Below are 16,752 nucleotides of genomic sequence, written 5' to 3'. Positions count from 1 at the left end.
GGGGGGCGGCGGGCAGAGAAAGGTTCCCTGTTCTGTTACTTGACCATTAATTTTTTCAGTTGCCCCAGAATTTGTTCCCATGCCATCGTCTCCCTCAGTGACCCCACCTTTGGCTGCTGTCACCACCATTGTGTGGAGGACTCTCCTGTCCCTCTGTTTGGAGCCGCAGCTCATTGTGTCTGGGACTCCATGGGACATTTTGGTGTGGAGGATCTGTAGCTCGAACGCAGCAGGAACTGATCTTTCCCCTCCACGTGCGTCATTTCCAGGTCTCCCCGTCTTGTTACGTGTGTCCGTGTTTGCCCATTGCTCAAGCCTCCAGTGCCTCCTTAACACCTTCAGCTCCTCTCTCCGTACAAACAGTCCCCAAGCCTGGTCACTTCTACCCTTGAAATGTGTCCAAAGCTGGGTTCAGGCATCACTCAGTCACTCTGATGAGTCTCCTATTCGTGTTTTGAGACACCTATTTTAGATGTGGTTTCCTTTTGTGGCTCTGAGCAGTGGCAACGTTCATGGGGTGGGGAGGGGGAAGAGAAGGAGGGAAAGTAAGGGCGGAATGGCTCCTTAGTTACTTCAGATGCTGTAAGAAAGACCCAGAATAGCAGTGACTTATGCTGGAAGAGGTGTTTATTTCTCACCCATGTGAGCATCTGGGTGTATCCAGGGCTGATACTAGAGCCCCTCAGGGTTCTTCGGCCTGCTGCTCTGCCATCCTCAGCGTGTTGCCTTTGATAGTATGGTTGCCACACACACCACATCTGTGTTCCAGCCACTGGGAAAGGGGACGGGAAAGTGGGGGGAAGGCATGCTTCCTCTCTTTAAAGGCATGACCCAGAAGTTGTAGCTATCAGTGTACACGTTACATGGCCGCACTCTGCTGCAAGGAAAGCTGGGGTTTGCAGTCGTTAGCTGACTGGCCGTGTGCCTAACTGTGGAACAAGGGGGGAGCTGGATGTGGTGGCGGTGCCTGTAGTCCCAGCTACTCGGGAGGCTGAGGCAGGAGGATCGCTTGAGCCCAGGAGTTCAAGGCTGCAGTGGGCTCTGATTGCACCACTGAACTATGATGGTACCACTCCAGCCTGGGTGACAGAGTGAGACCCTGTCTCTGAAAAAAAAAAAAAAAAAAAAACCACACCAAAAAAAAAAAAAAAAAAAAAAGGGGAGAAAATTCCTGTAAGCGGACAACAACTAGCAGTTTCTGCCCAGTCACTTTGTGCCTTTCAGTGTGAATTGTGTGGCTGTGAATTGGCCAGCCCTTAAGGTTATAGTCCCTGAAAGCTTCAAGTACTGGTAAAGTTCTGCTAGCATCCACAAAGCTTTTCTTTTATAGGTAGGAACACTGAGGTCAGAGAAAGGAAGTCACCTAGTTAAGACTGCATAGCAAAGTGTCACAGCTGGGACCAGAACCCCAAACTTAGGGATCGTTTTCTAGAATTCCAGGGAGACCTGGCTGAGAGGCAGATAGGCAGTGCCAGGAGGATGGGTTTCTGGAGTTCAGGAAAGGCTACCTTTCCCACTGCGGCTACCTGGGGAGCTGCTCCTGACTTTTCAGGGATCACCTTTGAGTTATCATGCCTCTGAGGTGCCTCCAAGTTGCCCTGACTGTATCTTAAATAGTATACTATGCCCAACTGCAGTGACCTGCCTGCACGTCCCCCTTCCCTGTTAGAATCTGCTCCTTGAGCACAGACGTGTAGCTTAGTCATCTGTCTGCCCCTAGTACCTCCCTACCAGGAACTCTGTAAGTAGTGAAATGAATTACTAAAGACATGAATGCACGTAGATTCAAGGACTCCTTCATTGCAGATAATAGAAACTTAGCTCCAACTGGTTTAAGGAAAAAAATATGGCTGGTTCAAGAATCTGGGCAGTCTAGGCCTGCAGCTTGCTTCAGGCATAGCTGGATCCAGGGACTTGTCTGACATTTTCAGAACTGTCTCGCTAACCCTCCTTGTCCCCTTTGTGGGAAGTGTTGCCCAAGGAGCCCCTGTGGGGATTGGGAGGAAGTGGGGTGATGTGGATGATCATGGTGGGGGCAAGGAGGCCCTCTTGGCATCCTAGGCCCAGGGCATTTTGGCCCCGAGCTCAGGCATGGTCTGGTTTTGTCGTTGTAGCTTTATGAGGGCACATCTTGGGTCATCTCTTGGGAGCCTCCCCGTGGCCCCGCTTCTGCAGGGTTGGATGCACTTGCCGTAACTTAGGCTGAGGACAGCCTGGCCCCTCACTCCTGCTGCTCTGTGAAAGCCCACAGTGCTCTGTGGTTTTGGGATAGAGCAGAAAGGAGGAGGAGGAGGGAGAGGAGGAGGGGGGAGGGGGAAGGGAAGGGGAGGGAGATTGGTTGCGGGCAGGTGACTCACTGGGAGGGGTGCCACAATGCTGACTCCAGGGCAGGTCCCAGCTGGGGATGAAATTCCCTTTTATGGAACACGTGGGTGGGGGGTATGCAGGTGGCATGAGGCCTGCGTGTCTCCACATGGCTCTGTGTCCCCAGGCCACCCTCTCATCCTTTCTGAGCTGCGTCTCTTTCTCCTGTCCTCAGCTCCTCCAGGCCCAGCTGTCAGGGTAGGGGTCTCTGGGTGTTGTGGACTCCTCTGATCTCTTTGCTTCTGGGCTGTCAAGCTCCTTCTCTCCAGAGCAGGTTTCCAGGACCCAGCGTGTAGGAAAGGAATGAAAGGGAGCATGTCCAGGGCCCAGCCCTGGAAGTCCCTCATCTTCCCTCTGGAGGGAAGGGCGGCTAGGCCCTGGGAGTAAGCAGCCTTCCCCCACTCCATTCACAAAGCACCTTTGCCTTACAAGGGTCACCATGGGACCCACAGGAAGATCCTGCCCTTTCTGCGGGGGATGGGCAGGTCCTGATCAAGGGAGGTGCCCTCTGCTCCCTGCACCCCCCCAGAGTGGCAGGAATTAGCCTGATATATGGAAAAGACAATCATACAAAGGGTCTAGAGTGCCAGGCAGAGGAATGGGGTCCGACTTCTATAGTGAATGGGGAGCCGTGGGACATTCTTGAGCAAAGAAGGGACAGGAACAGATTCCTGTCTTAGGTCCTAAGAGAAGGCGCCTTAGAGAATGGGGCTGGCAGGGAAAGAGAGGAGCAGGCAGGGCCAGTGAGGAGGGTCTTGGGTCAGGGTGGGAGGTGGAAGCTTGAGAAGCAGTGCAGAGAGTGAGGGAGGTGGCCCAGGAAGAACCCACAGGCTGTGTCTGCGGGTAAGAGAGGAAGGAAGACGTGGAATCTGGGCATTCGTTCATCCTTAGCCCTGGTGCTTCCTGCGGGAGGGTGGGCAGGTCTTGCCGGCAGCTGCGTGCTGGAGCTTCCTGTGTGCCCCAGGGTGGCCCTCGTAAGGCAGGATGTGGTGCCCGCCAAAGGCGCTTTATGAATGAATTGGGGAGGGGCGGGGCGCGGTGGGGGGGGAGGTGGGAGGAGCTGCTGACTCAGCAGGCGGCCAGGCTTTGAGGCCGGAAGCGTCTGGAAAGGAAGTGGCTGCTCAGGGCTTCCCTACTGTAGACAGCTGGGAGAGAAGGGGGGCTGGCCGGGATACACGTGGTTTGGCTGAGGGACTCCCTGGGCCCAGCTGCTGGGGGTGTGTGTGTAGGAGTGGAGGGTGGCAGGGAGGGGGCAGGTGTGCTTGGCTGGGATTGGAAAGATTGAGGCTGGGTGCCTGGGGTGGCACCCGTTAAGGCTAGCAGCTGTTAATGAGGTTTGCTCCATGGAAGGGCAGAAAGGTGTAGCAGAACTGGACTCTTCTCAGCTGTGCTGACTGGCAAATTCCTTGACATTAACAAAGTCATTTATCTGGGCTTTAATTTTTTAAAGTCCTGCAAAAACATGACCGTGTGGTACAGCCTGTCTCCCAGGGAGTCAGGGGGATGTGAAATCATTTCCATTCTTGTTGATCAGTGTTGGTTGGAATAGATGTGGCTTGATTGGGACATGGCACCAATGTTTAGACAGCAGCTGTGGGACTCAGGGAAGAGGTGTGTGCAGCCTGGAGGGTGGCTGGAATTGTGAACAGGGCTGGACTTAGGGATGCCTGCCCTTTCCATCCCCAGCTCAGGCCTGACCGTCTCTTACTCAGTCCTGACTCCAACCTTGGGGGTCATCCCCAGGCCCGGCCTCTTCCACTTCTGATCTGTCTTGGTCACTCAGTTCAGACTTATTAAGCTAGCACATGTCCTCTCTCTGCATTCCCACATTCATACATCTAGTCGCCTCCTAAAACTCTGTCCTAGAAGCTTTTTTGCAAATACTGCTGACGTCACACAAGCTATACTGTACCCTTCCATGTTCTCTGCCTCGGCGAATGCCTCCCCCATCACTGAGGCTCAAAGCCATGACCACCCTGACTGCTCCCTTTGTGTCTCCCCAAGTCCTCGGATGCTGTCACTCTTACCCAGACATGCTTTGTCTCTTCTGTGTGGCCCCTCATTTATTCCACCAGTCACTTCCTACAGATATGGCTGTAATAGCCTCTTTTTTTTTTTTTTTTTTTTTTTGAGATGGAGTCTTGCTCTGTCACCCAGTCTGGAGTGCAGTGGCACAATCTCGGCTCACTGCAACCTCTGCCTCCCAGGTTCAAGCGATTCTCCTGCCTTCAGCCTCCCAAGTAGCTTGGATTACAGGTGCCTGCCACCACACCCAGCTAATTTTTTGTATTTTTAGTAGAGATGGGGTTTTACCACGTTGTTTGGACTGGTCTGAAACTCCTGGCTTCAAGTGATCCACCCACCTCGGCCTCCCAAAGTGCTGGGATTACAGGCATGAGCCACTGCACCTGGCCTGAAATAGCCTCTTAACTGGCCTCTCCCTTGCCCTGTTACAATCCAGTCTGTGCCCAGGAGCTAGAGTGAGTTTTAAGCATTGTTACCCAGATTATGTGTGATTAAAATGATCCCCAATGATTCCCATTACTCATAGAAAAACCTAAATTCCTCACTGGTCTCTCAAAGCCCTGTGTGACCTGGCTGAAACATGCCCTCCCGTCAGATGGGGTGTGGGGGTGCTGTCAGATTAATCTTCATGAAGCTTAGCTCTGACCATGTATTTCCCTTATTCAGGAAGCTTCAGTGGCCCTCAGCTGTCTTTAGGATACAGTTCGCACCTGTCAGCCCACCTCTAAGTCTGGCCCCCTTGGGAGCCCCTACCAGCTACTGTCTGCCAAATCGATCTGCACACATCTTAGCCCCAGAGCAAGCCAACCTTGCCTTCACTTGCCAACCTGCCTCCTCTTCTTTATATTTGGATACTAACGTCTTAGCTGATAGGGTGGATCCCAGCTGCCCCCTGCCATCTTCCCTGTCAGACCTCCCCAGGGACTCCCTGCCAAGCGTCTGTCACCAACATCCCTCAGCAGGGAGCCCTGAGGGGTATGGGAACGAAGCCTCCCAGTGGGCAATTGCAGCCTTCCTCACTCCGGTCCAGGAGAGATGAGGTGAGAGAGGGCCTGGGGAAACCTTTGGAGACAAAGGCCTCGCATCCTCTTCCTCCCAGGCAGGGGCAGTCTTCCACCACGGGGAGCCCAGCTGTCAGCTGCTTCACGGGAAGATGCTGCGTCAGCGGGGCCGCCCTGGCCTGGATGTGCACGTGGGTGCAGCTCTGGGAGCACTGTGGTTCTGCCTTACAGGTGAGGGGAGCATCGTGGGGGACTGGCGGGGAGGGACAGTGATTGTGGCAGTTGGGGAGGGGGTGGCCATGCCTGTCAGGGTCCTGCCAAGCCAGCTCTGGCCAGCAGGGCCATACCTCACTTCCACCTCTGGGATCCAGTAGGTAACTCACTTGACCATTCTTAGCCTCCATTTCCTTGTCTGTAAAATGGGAACATGAGTGATAAACGTGATCGTGCTATTTCTTGAACACATTGTGTGTCTCCCCCCACCCTCCACCCGCCCCAGGACCTTTGCACACACTTTTTTCTCTGCCTTTGCCTGGAACTTTCTGCCCCTAGACATCTGCATGACTGGGTCCCCTGTTTTGTTGAGGTCTTTGCTCAATGTCACCTTCTCGCAAGGCTCTCCTGGCTACCTTGTATAACATAGCACACCGCCGCTCCTTCCTCCCTATTCCGGGCCTCCCTGGGCTGCTCTTCCTAGATGCACCCCCACCTGACGTTTGCTTGCTTCTTCCCTGTTCAAAGAGTAGGGTCCATCCCAGGGCCAGGGCGGCTGCTGCATGGTAGGTACCCAGTAACTGCGTAGAATAAACGATGTGAATCTCCCCACACAGTGCTTGGCACACAGGAAGCACTCAATAATAATAGCTACTTTAATAACAATATCCTTCTCATATTACAAATTCTTATCAGTATCTGCTCCGAGATGCTGCCACCACGGGGGATGACAAAGCTGAGTGTCTGGCGCCATCTTATGGCCATAAAGGAGTGATGCCTGTCTCTACCCATGGCTGTTCTGATTTCTTTAGAGTGAGAAAAGATTTTATATGGGTGACTTACCAGGTTTCATTCCCCCAAATGCCCCCTACAAGGGGCACCCTGGTCCGACTGATGTGGCCTGGGGCACCAGGGGTTGTAGCAAGAGAGCCAAAGCTAGCTTAAGAACTTTAGAGACCTCTATGTACTGCAAAGACTATGATGCTGTGTATGATTCACAATAAAAATAATAGGCCAGGCACAGTGGCTCACGCCTGTAATCCCAGCACTTTGGGAGGCCAAGGTGGGCGGATCACCTGAGGTCGGGAGTTCGAGACCAGCCTGGCCAACTTGGTGAAACCCCATCTTTACTAAAAATACAAAAATTAACCAGGCGTGGTGGCATGCCCTGTAATCCCAGCTACTCAGGAGGCTGAGGCAGGAGAATCGCTTGAACCTGGGAGGCAGAGGTTGCAGTGAGCTGAGACTGTGCCATTGCACTCCAGCCTGGGCAACAGAGCGAAACTCTGTCTCAATAATAATAATAACAACCATAAAATTGGTGTTATTTTTCTAAATGCAGGAAACCTTTAATGAGTGCTGTATTTAGTTAGCGTTGTTTCAGGGCTGAACTTCACACATTTGAGTGTGCCTGCTTTGCCAGTGCTTGAAGCACACAGTCTAACCATTACCTGAGAATGGTAGTGCCCGGGCGGGGGCTTGCTTCCCCAAAAGAAAGGCTATCAGGACCCCTGCCTAGCTATCCAGGGCTCTAGAAGAAGAACTAGGATGAAGACAGAGGTGACTGTGTGGGGAGGCTGCAGGGTAACTCCACAGAATGGAGGGCAGGATGGGAGCAGGGGACTCTGCCCCAGGGGCTTTTTGCAGGAGGCTCCAGCTCTGGCTCTGGACGTGACCTGTCTCTGTCTCTGGGAGCGGAGTTGACTCTGGACAGCTGGGATGCCTGTTCCTGCTTTCCCCTCCCTCCTCCTCCTCCTCCTCCTCCTCCTCCTCCTCTTCCTCTTCTTCTTCCTCCTCTTCCTCCTCCTTCTCCTCCTCCTCTTCCTCCTCCTCCTCCTCTTCCTCCTACTCCTCCTGCTCCTCCCCTTTCTCCTCCTCCTCCTGCTCCTCCTCTTCCTCCTCCTCCTCCTGCTCCTCCCCTTTCTTCTCCTCCTCCTGCTCCTCCTCCTCTTCCTCTTCTTCCCCCTGCTCCTCCTCCTCCTTCTCCTCCTTCTCCTCCTCCTCCTCCTCTTCCTCCTCCTCCTCCTGCTCCTTCTCCTCCTTCTCTTCCTCCTTCTCCTCCTCTTCCTCTTCCTCCTCCTCCTCTTCCTCTTCCTCCTCTTCCCCTTCCTCCTTCTCCTCCTCTTCCTCCTCCTCCTCGTGCTTCTCCTCCTCTTCCTCCTCCTTTTCCTCCTCCTCCTCTTCCTTCTCCTCCTTCTCCTCCTTCTCCTCCTCCTTCTCCTCCTTCTCCTTCTTCTGCTTCTTCTGCTGCTGCTGCTTCTGCTTCTTCTTTTTCTTCCTCTCCCTCTCCTTCTTCCTTCTCCTTCCTCCTTTCTTCTTCATATGGAGTCTTGCTTGTTGATATGGAGTCTTGCTTTCTTCATATGGAGTCTTGCTCCGTTGCCCAGGCTGGAGTGCAATGACATGATCTCAGCTCACTGCAACCTCCACCTTCTGTGTTCAAGCAGTTCTCCTGCCTCAGCCTCCTGAGTAGCTGGGATTACAGGTGCACGCCACCATTTGTGCCTAATTTTCTTGTATTTTTTAGTAGAGATGGGGTTTCACTATATTGGCCAGTCTGCTCTTAAACTCCTGACCTCAGGTGATCCACCTGCCTCAGCCTCCCGCTCCGAGCCTTTTCCCCTCACTTCTAACTCATCAGCAAGTCCTGTTGATTCTCCCTCCTAAATAAACCTTGAATCTGTCCGTTTCTCCTTCCCTACTGTCACCCTTTGAAGCCACACCACCATCACTTCTTACAGGGAGGGCTGAAATAGCCCCCTAACTGGCCTACCCCTTGCCTACTACAGTCCAGTCTCCAAAGAGGAGCTAGAGTGAGTGTTAAGCATTGCTACTCAGATAATGTCTGATTAAAACATTCTCCAATGATTGATTCCCATTACTCATAGAAAAACTTAGGTTCCTCACTGGTTTCTCAAAGTCATCTTCAATCTGGGTGGGATGTGCCCTCCCATCCATGTGTCTGCCACACTGGACACTCCCTGATGTTTTCAAAAGGAAGGCCAGTGAAAATACTCAGGGCCTTCCACCTGCTGGGGCTCTCTGTATGTCAGCCCTTCTTCATTCCCTGTAAATTTCAGCTTAATCTCTTTAAAGAGCACGTGCCTCACCACCATATTTAAAGTTACAGGTATTCTTTCTTGTATAAAAACAAATCGTGTTTCTTTAGGAAAAGGGGCGAAAAAAGAAAAAGCACTTGTGATTCTCTCTCCTCCAGAGAAAACCACTATTGACATTTTTGATGGATACCTTTTCAACTCCCCAATTTATAAAATAACTTACACTCATGGGAAATGCACATGGCGCAGGCAGGTGTAAAGTACCTGCCAGATTTTTGAAAAGCTGCTGCTTTACTGACTAACCTGCTGGCTTCTTTTCTTCACATACCTTAGTCACATGCTGATGAGAAACTGTTTGCTCATTTGTCCCTCTCTCCCATTAAAATGTAAGTTCTAGGCCGGGTGCGCTGGCTCACACCTGTAATCCCAGCACTTTGGGAGGCTGAGGTGGGTGGATCAGGAGGTCAGGAGATTGAGACCATTCTGGCCAACATGGTGAAACCCTGTCTGTACTAAAAATACAAAAAAAAGTTAGTGGGGCGTGGTGGCATGTTCCTGTAATCCCAGCTACTTGGGAGGCTGAGGCAGGAGATAATTGCTGGAACCAAGGAGTCAGAGGTTGCAGTGAGGTTGCACCACTGTGCCCCAGCCTGGTGACAGGGCAAGACTCCTTCTCAAAAAAAAAAAAAAAAAAAAAGTAAGTTCTGTAGGGATGTGACCTTAGTACTGCTCTCTGTTGCATTTCTGACTCTTATGCTTGGCACCTGTAGGTACTCACTATATTCTTGACTGAATGAGGACCTAAGACAATAAATTACTTTGCGTCTCAGGCCTAAGAGGAGGGATGGACAGGTCTGGGGTTAGTGTGGGCAGGGAGGGGGACTAGGGAGGCCCAGAGAGTTCCCACCCCTCCTTAGTCCCCCTTATATCTCCCCCACTGCCCCTGCCCCAGGAGCCCTGGAGGTCCATGTCCCTGAAGACCCGGTGGTGGCCCTGGTGGGCACCGATGCCACCCTGCGCTGCTCCTTCTCCCCTGAGCCTGGCTTCAGCCTGGCACAGCTCAAGCTCATCTGGCAGCTGACAGACACCAAACAGCTGGTGCACAGCTTCGCCGAGGGCCAGGACCAGGGCAGCGCCTATGCCAACCGCACAGCGCTCTTCCCGGACCTGCTGGTGCAGGGCAACGCATCCCTGAGGCTGCAGCGCGTGCGCGTGGCAGACGAGGGCAGCTTCACCTGCTTCGTGAGCATCCGGGACTTCGGCAGCGCTGCGGTTAGCCTGCAGGTGGCTGGTGAGTGCCGGGAGGGAGACGCCTTCCCCTTGGTTCACCCTCCATTCCCCCTGCAGCCCACCCCCTGCCACATCACTGCCCCCAGAGCCCCAGCCCCAGTGCTGACTCCTGTTCTCAGCCTCATGCATTCTTTTCTTCCTCTGCCATTGCCCTGCTTTTGACCCCACCCTCTGCCATCTCCAGCTCCCTACTCGAAGCCCAGCATGACCCTGGAGCCCAACAAGGACCTGCGGCCTGGGGACACGGTGACCATCACGTGCTCCAGCTACAGGGGCTACCCGGAGGCCGAGGTGTTCTGGCAGGACAGGCGGGGTGCGCCTCTGACCAGCAACGTGACCACGTCGCAGATGGCCAACGAGCAGGGCTTGTTTGACGTGCACAGCGTCCTGCAGGTGGTGCTGGGTGCAAATGGCACCTACAGCTGCCTGGTGCGCAACCCCGTGCTGCAGCAGGACGCGCACGGCTCCGTGACCATCACACCCCAGAGAAGCCCCACAGGTTTCTTTGCTTAAATGTCCCCCTGGGGGTGGGGGGGTTCTGCTTCTATCAGCAGGGGTTGGGAGCTCCAAATCTGGCCCCACCTTCAATCTCCCAGAACAGCAAGTTGCCTTCTAATGACAGGAAGAAAGATCACAGGGAAGTGTGGGTGTCTATTGGATGGGTTGGGGGCTGAGCCATCACAGGCCTTCTTGGCTCTCCTGACTTGAAGCCTCTGGGAAGATTGGAGCCACATCTGGGTCAGCAGCCAGATGACAGAGGAAAGAAGTCCTGGTGGCAGTGCGGGATTCACTAGGGCTGGAGCCTGTGAGAGTTACCTGCCCCAGGCCTGGCCCCTGGGATTGAGCTGGTCCAGCCAAGGTCAACCTGCCGTGATTGTTCTCAGAGGACTGGGGAGACTCCATACCTGGGAGTCCCCAGGCTCAATCTGCTTTTGTGTCTACAAGAAAATAGGAAGATGGAACAGGGTCTGGGGGTTGATGGGGGAAGATGTCGGGGGGACTCGGGTGGTAGCCTGGAGAGTCCCACCTCCTCACCATCTGCCCCTCTGCCTCCACACCCAGGAGCCGTAGAGGTCCAGGTCCCTGAAGACCCGGTGGTGGCCCTGGTGGGCACCGATGCCACCCTGTGCTGCTCCTTCTCCCCTGAGCCTGGCTTCAGCCTGGCACAGCTCAACCTCATCTGGCAGCTGACAGACACCAAACAGCTGGTGCACAGCTTCGCCGAGGGCCGGGATCAGGGCAGTGCCTATGCCAACCGCACAGCGCTCTTCCCGGACCTGCTGGTGCAGGGCAACGCATCTCTGAGGCTGCAGCGCGTGCGTGTGGCAGACGAGGGCAGCTTCACCTGCTTCGTGAGCATCCGGGACTTCGGCAGCGCTGCGGTCAGCCTGCAGGTGGCTGGTGAGTGCCGGGAGGGAGACGCCTTCCCCTTGGTTCACCCTCCATTCCCCCTGCAGCCCACCCCCTGCCACACCACTGCCCCCAGAGCCCCAGCCCCAGTGCTGACTCCTGTTCTCAGCCTCATGCATCCTCTTCCTCCTCTGCCATTGCCCTACTTTTGACCCCGCCCTCTGTCACCTCCAGCTCCCTACTCGAAGCCCAGCATGACCCTGGAGCCCAACAAGGACCTGCGGCCCGGGGACACGGTGACCATCACGTGCTCCAGCTACCGGGGCTACCCTGAGGCCGAGGTGTTCTGGCAGGACGGGCAGGGTGCGCCCCTGACCAGCAACGTGACCACGTCTCAGATGGCCAACGAGCAGGGCTTGTTCGATGTGCACAGCGTCCTGCGGGTGGTGCTGGGTGCAAATGGCACCTACAGCTGCCTGGTGCGCAACCCCGTGCTGCAGCAGGACGCACACGGCTCCGTAACCATCACAGGTAGGGACAGATGGACAGCTGGGGAAGGACGGAGTGAGTAACTGCCTCTTTACTGGACCCTAAGCTGGAATTTTCATAGGTTTGGGTGGCCAGAAGACTTTTTCAAAATCCCTTTCATAGACTTCAGGGGCTCACACTCTTCCTACAAGTCCTTAAGGGACTCGAGCTGATAAGAACCATTTATAATGTTTGCCTTCCTAAGAGTACTTTTCGTGGCACTTAGCCTCTTATGCAGAGGACTTTGTACCTGCCTGGAATTTGGAGGCATGGGCAGGAATTCTGGGGCAGCCACAAGGCATGACCCAGGGGACTTGGTGTGGGTGTGCTCTCCAACAGGAACTCCTCTGGGTGGTGGGAAGGTATTCTGGGTCAGTGGGCACCATCGGATTCCGAAGCCTTGAATGACAGCTGCACCTCCCCAGTGAGTCCCTGACACCTGAGTCAACGTCAGCTTTTCTTCCTGCAGACTTGAGCTCCACCCAGGCAGCAGTTGGATGGGCCGGGGCTGTCTCTGCTGCCCCCATGTGGTCAAACACCAGATAGAGGCCATCCCTTTAGCGATTCTTAGTTTCCAGGTACGAGCCTGGTGGGCACCCGTTGTCCCTGTGGGTCTGAAGAGGGTTGAGGCCAAGAGCCGCCATCTCTGTCTGTGTTTGGCCCCGCGAGGCCTCCAGTCAGTCTTTTCCTGGGCCGATGTGCTCGGTCTGGCTCTTCAGTATCTCTCCCTGGGCCAACTGAGCTTTCCCAGCGACCTCATCCTGGAGCACAGTGAGGTCAGGACAGCAGGTTTTGTCTGTCTGGTTGTCCTCTCATCTTCCGACGACTTCCACCTGACCCCCAGCCCATGCAAGTTCTGATCTCGCACCCAGTTTCCAGGTCTCCACACACCCCGGGACTCGCTGACTTATTCCTGTCCTCTCCCTCTTGCGTCCCATGCAGTCCCCACTTCTCACAAGCTCAGAGCCAGGGCCTGTCGCATCATCTGCTTGGAGCTCAGGCTCACTCCTCCTCCTCTCTTATGTGTTTCCTTCTGCCAAGGTTGTGCTCCCTCTGCCCATCCCTTCCCCAAGACGGAAAACACTTCCTTCCTGGAGAACCCATGGGTCTGTGCTCTCTGGGAGAGTGTAGCTGCCCTGAGCTCTTGAATGTTCTGAGCCATGTCCTTGACCTTTTAGAGAATAGCATATGGTCCGTGAAAATACTGTTCACAGGAGAAAATAAGCAGAATCTTGGCAGAGGATAGGAAGCTTTCAGAGCAGGGAGGGCGATAGTGAGGACACCTCCAGGGGCAAGTGGCAGCTGAAAAGGCCTTGAAGGATAAGGGGACTTTGTGGTCATTTGCACCCTGGGCTGAGCTGGATATTTGCAGTGCTGTGCAGAAAGGACTTATGCGTACAAATGCGATTGCAAAGAGAATGTTTATCTCACCTAAGAGAAAATTCTCTATTTTAAACATGAGTAACTAGCATTTAAAGTGCTTTTTTTAAAAAAATTTAGGGCTGGGCATGGTAGCTTATGCCTGTAATACCACGCTTTGGGAGGCCAAGGCGGATCACTTGAGGTCAGGAGTTTGAGACGAGCCTGGTCAGCATGGCGAAACCCCGCCTCTACTAAAAAATATAAAAATTAGCCGAATGTGGTGGCACGCACATGTAGTCCCAGCTACTCAGGAGGCTGAGGCAGGAGAATCGCTTAAACCGGGGAGGTGGAGGTTGCAGTAAGCCGAGATTGTGCCATTGCGCTCTAGCCTGGGTGACAGAGCAAGACACTGTCTCAAAAACTAACTAAAATAAAATAAATGAAAATGATTTCATTGAGGCCATTGTTGCCAAGCATATTTCACAGGTGAAGAAACTGAGGTCCACAGAGAAGGGGTATCTTTCCCAAGGTCACAGACTGGCACGGTGGTTCTGAATCTTTGGGAGTCAGACCCTTCTTTGAAAATCAGGTAAATGATCGATGCAGCAGATTGCATATATAACTTTGGAGGGTTTACGGCCTCTCTAAACTCCTCCGTGGATCTGTAGACCTGGGCTTCAGCACCCCGCAGTGAGGAGATGAGCCACGATCAGAATCCAACTTTGGCCTCTCAGCCTAATTTCCTCTCCTCCCCACCAGCCAGCCTCCTGTTTGTGTTACAGCAGGTCTGGCCTACTTTGGAGCCCTTGACCTGTATTTTGCTTCAGGCAGCTTTGTGTCATGTAAAATATTCTGGGATTCAGACTTTCAGTCCTCTAGCTGGTCTCCCCCATACCTGATGAAGTTAGTGAAGCTGAGTGTGCTATGCAGAGCCTCTCGGAGGAGGATTTATGGAGCAAGCCCAGGAGACGTGGCCTGAGGCCTAGCTCTGTCCTTTCTTGGGTGAATAGGGCAAATCTAATATGTGTTCCAGGGACAACACCAGCTAAGAGGGAACATAGAAAGAGACCCTCCCCTTGAGTATTTCTGTGGCTCTGCTGCCTGCGCTGCTACCAGAGCCCCATGATGGGATTTCCGGGTTGTTGCTTTTCTCTTTTTAATGTGTGCTCTGTGCACGGGCCCTCCTGGCCACCACATCAGCTGCTGCCCTCCTTTTCTGCATACCTCTCTTCATCACTGGGGTGATGGATCCCTCTGCTTCCAATGGCTGGAGCAGCAGTGTTGCCAACGGTGCCTATTGAGGGTGACGTCTGCAGATCCCTGTGCCAGGTGCTTCTGTGCTGGGGCCTCTGCTGCTGACGGGTTCATGGCACCGCACGCTGCGCTGACAGAGCCTCCTGCAGAAGCTGCTGCGGCCCTGGGCACACACTGTCTCCAGAGAGGAAAGGAAAGCAGCACTGTCTTTGGTTAAGACTTTTCCTCTCTAGACCTCTGCCCAGGACCCAGCTGAGTACAGGGGCTGGGCTGGAAGATGCTGTGCAAGGTGGAGCCACACAGGCCATGCTCAGAACAGCTGCTGGCCCTGCCCAGGTTTGCACTCCTCAGCTTCATCCCTCTTAACAGGAGATCTCTAACAGGAGGGGCCTCAGTGTTTCATGTAAATATTCCCCTTCAAGGCCCCTGCACACCTACCTGACTCCATCGAAAACTCTGAGCCCTGGCTCCAGCCCACTCAGTGACCTCATCTGTCTGTAGGGCTCAGCAAATGTTTTCTGTAAACGGCCAGGGAGTAAATGTTTTTAGGCTTTGCGGACCACACACCACCCCTGTTGCTGCTGCTTCTCCTTCTGTTCCTCCTCCGCCTTCCCCCATCTTTTTTTGGTAACCCTTTACAAATGTAAAAACCATCACTAGTTTGTGGACTGTGCAAAAGCAGGCCGCAAGCCGGCTTTGGACTGTGAGCTGTGGTTTGCTGCCTCCCAATTCATAGGATGGGAGATGTCACCAGGTGGGGCTGGAGCAGTCGGAGAGGGCCTCTGGAGGAGGTGAATACTGAGCTAGGGGAGAGTGTGGGAAATTGATAGCAATAGTACAGAGGCTGCAAGGAGCCTGTTGCTTCTGGAGAGAATGGTTAAGACATCAGTTTGGCTGGAGCTGAGGCTCCTACAGGAGAATTAGAAAGAAAGTTCGGTGGGGGGTAACGGCAGCCAGGTTATAGAGGTCCTTGAATCACTCTGAGAAGCTGGAAGCATTATTCTAAAGTCACTAGGGAGCCATAGAAGGTTCGTGAGCATCATTCAACCACAGACTCTTCAACTCTTCCCAGTTGAGGCATGCCTACATCAGCCAGGATTGTGTCAGGGCTTGGACAGTGTATGGGGAAGGGGCTATGGGAACTTAAGTGAGCTTTATTCACAGTGTTAGGGCCCAATGAGGTTGGGAGCCCCTCTTCACACTTGGAGCCGGATGGTGCTGTCCTCCGGGACATGGGGCCAGACACGACAGTCTCACTGTTCCTACTTTTCCTCCCAGGGCAGCCCATGACATTCCCCCCGGAGGCCCTGTGGGTGACTGTGGGGCTCGCTGTCTGTCTCGTTGCACTGCTGGTGGCCCTGGCTGTTGTGTGCTGGAGAAAGATCAAACAGAGCTGTGAGGAGGAGAATGCAGGTGAGTGTGTGTGTGTGTGTGTGTGGGTGTGTGTGTGTGCGCACTTATGTGTCTTGGGGTATGTTGCTGTGTCTTTGCTGTCAGTAGTTACTTTCCAGTGACAGAATGAGTGTGAATGTGCACATGGGGCTGGATTTGTCTGTGTATGACCTTGAGTCTATGTCTTATGTGTGTGTGAACAAGCATGAGCCTGCCTGTCCATGTGCAAATACCACAGGATGAGTGTGGATGAGTGTGACCAGAAGGTGGTGGGGGGGTAAGGCCGAGTGCTACAAGGGGATGAGTGTGTCTGTGCAAACAAGTGTGCCTGTGAGAGTATAACTCACAAGCGTGTGTGAGAGAGCAGGATGGAACATGGAAGCTGAGCAGCACAAATATGGGCATGCCAGGGGCGTGCATGGCACTGGGGAGGAACGTGCCTGCCTCAGAGCAAGAGCATCTGAAATAGCGGCTGTTTGTGGGGCTGAGGGTCAGTCTGAGCTGGCATTGCTGACTGGTAACTGGGTGAGAGGACATAGGTGGGTGGTGAGTTGACCCTGGTGGGTAAACAAATGCATGAGAGTAGATGGGTAGTCAGAGGCTGGGGATGACTGGGGGTCAGGAAGAGAGGGAAGAAGAGAGTGGGCAGCTGGAGAGAGGTGAGTACTTGTGAGGTGGACAGGTGGAAGGATAGTGGGTGGATAGCTGGCTGGTTACATCTGTTGGAGGTTGATGGTTGGCAGGGCTACTGAGCGAGGGGATGGGTGAGGTGATGGGTAGGTGGGCTGGTGGAGTGTATGGTCTCTGGCTGGGTAAGTAGTGGGCTCCAGGCTGGGTGGATGGTCTCTGGATGGGTGTGGTGGGCTCCAGGCTGGGTGGATGGTCTCTGGATGGGTGTGGTGGGCTCCAGGCTG

The 16,752-nt window shown here is 54.0% G+C and overlaps 1 protein-coding gene across 6 annotated transcripts in view; it reads left to right on the top strand.

The window, feature by feature from the left end:
* CD276 (CD276 molecule) overlaps window positions 1–16,752 on the top strand; it is a 34,034-nt gene that overhangs the window by 10,551 nt on the left and 6,731 nt on the right. For 4 of the 6 annotated variants that reach the window (XM_037745540.1, XM_017548057.2, XM_017548056.2 and 1 more), the window contains exons 2-7: window positions 5,489–5,621; window positions 9,615–9,953; window positions 10,137–10,451; window positions 11,015–11,353; window positions 11,537–11,833; window positions 15,725–15,859. In XM_037745540.1, coding sequence (XP_037601468.1) covers window positions 5,543–5,621; window positions 9,615–9,953; window positions 10,137–10,451; window positions 11,015–11,353; window positions 11,537–11,833; window positions 15,725–15,859 — 1,504 coding nt within the window. In that variant the 5' untranslated portion in view covers window positions 5,489–5,542. Of the gene's footprint in view, window positions 1–5,085; window positions 5,264–5,488; window positions 5,622–9,614; window positions 9,954–10,136; window positions 10,452–11,014; window positions 11,354–11,536; window positions 11,834–13,678; window positions 13,782–15,724; window positions 15,860–16,752 lie in introns of those variants that run through there. The other 2 variants (XR_005203323.1, XM_017548058.2) reach the window with 2 other exon arrangements.

The sequence above is a fragment of the Cebus imitator genome, unplaced genomic scaffold, assembly GCF_001604975.1.
Source record: "Cebus imitator isolate Cc_AM_T3 unplaced genomic scaffold, Cebus_imitator-1.0 Scaffold203, whole genome shotgun sequence".
Classification (NCBI taxonomy): Eukaryota; Metazoa; Chordata; class Mammalia; order Primates; family Cebidae; genus Cebus; species Cebus imitator.
The sequence above is the reverse complement of the archived record's forward strand: the minus strand, read 5'-3'. Positions and strand labels throughout refer to the sequence as shown.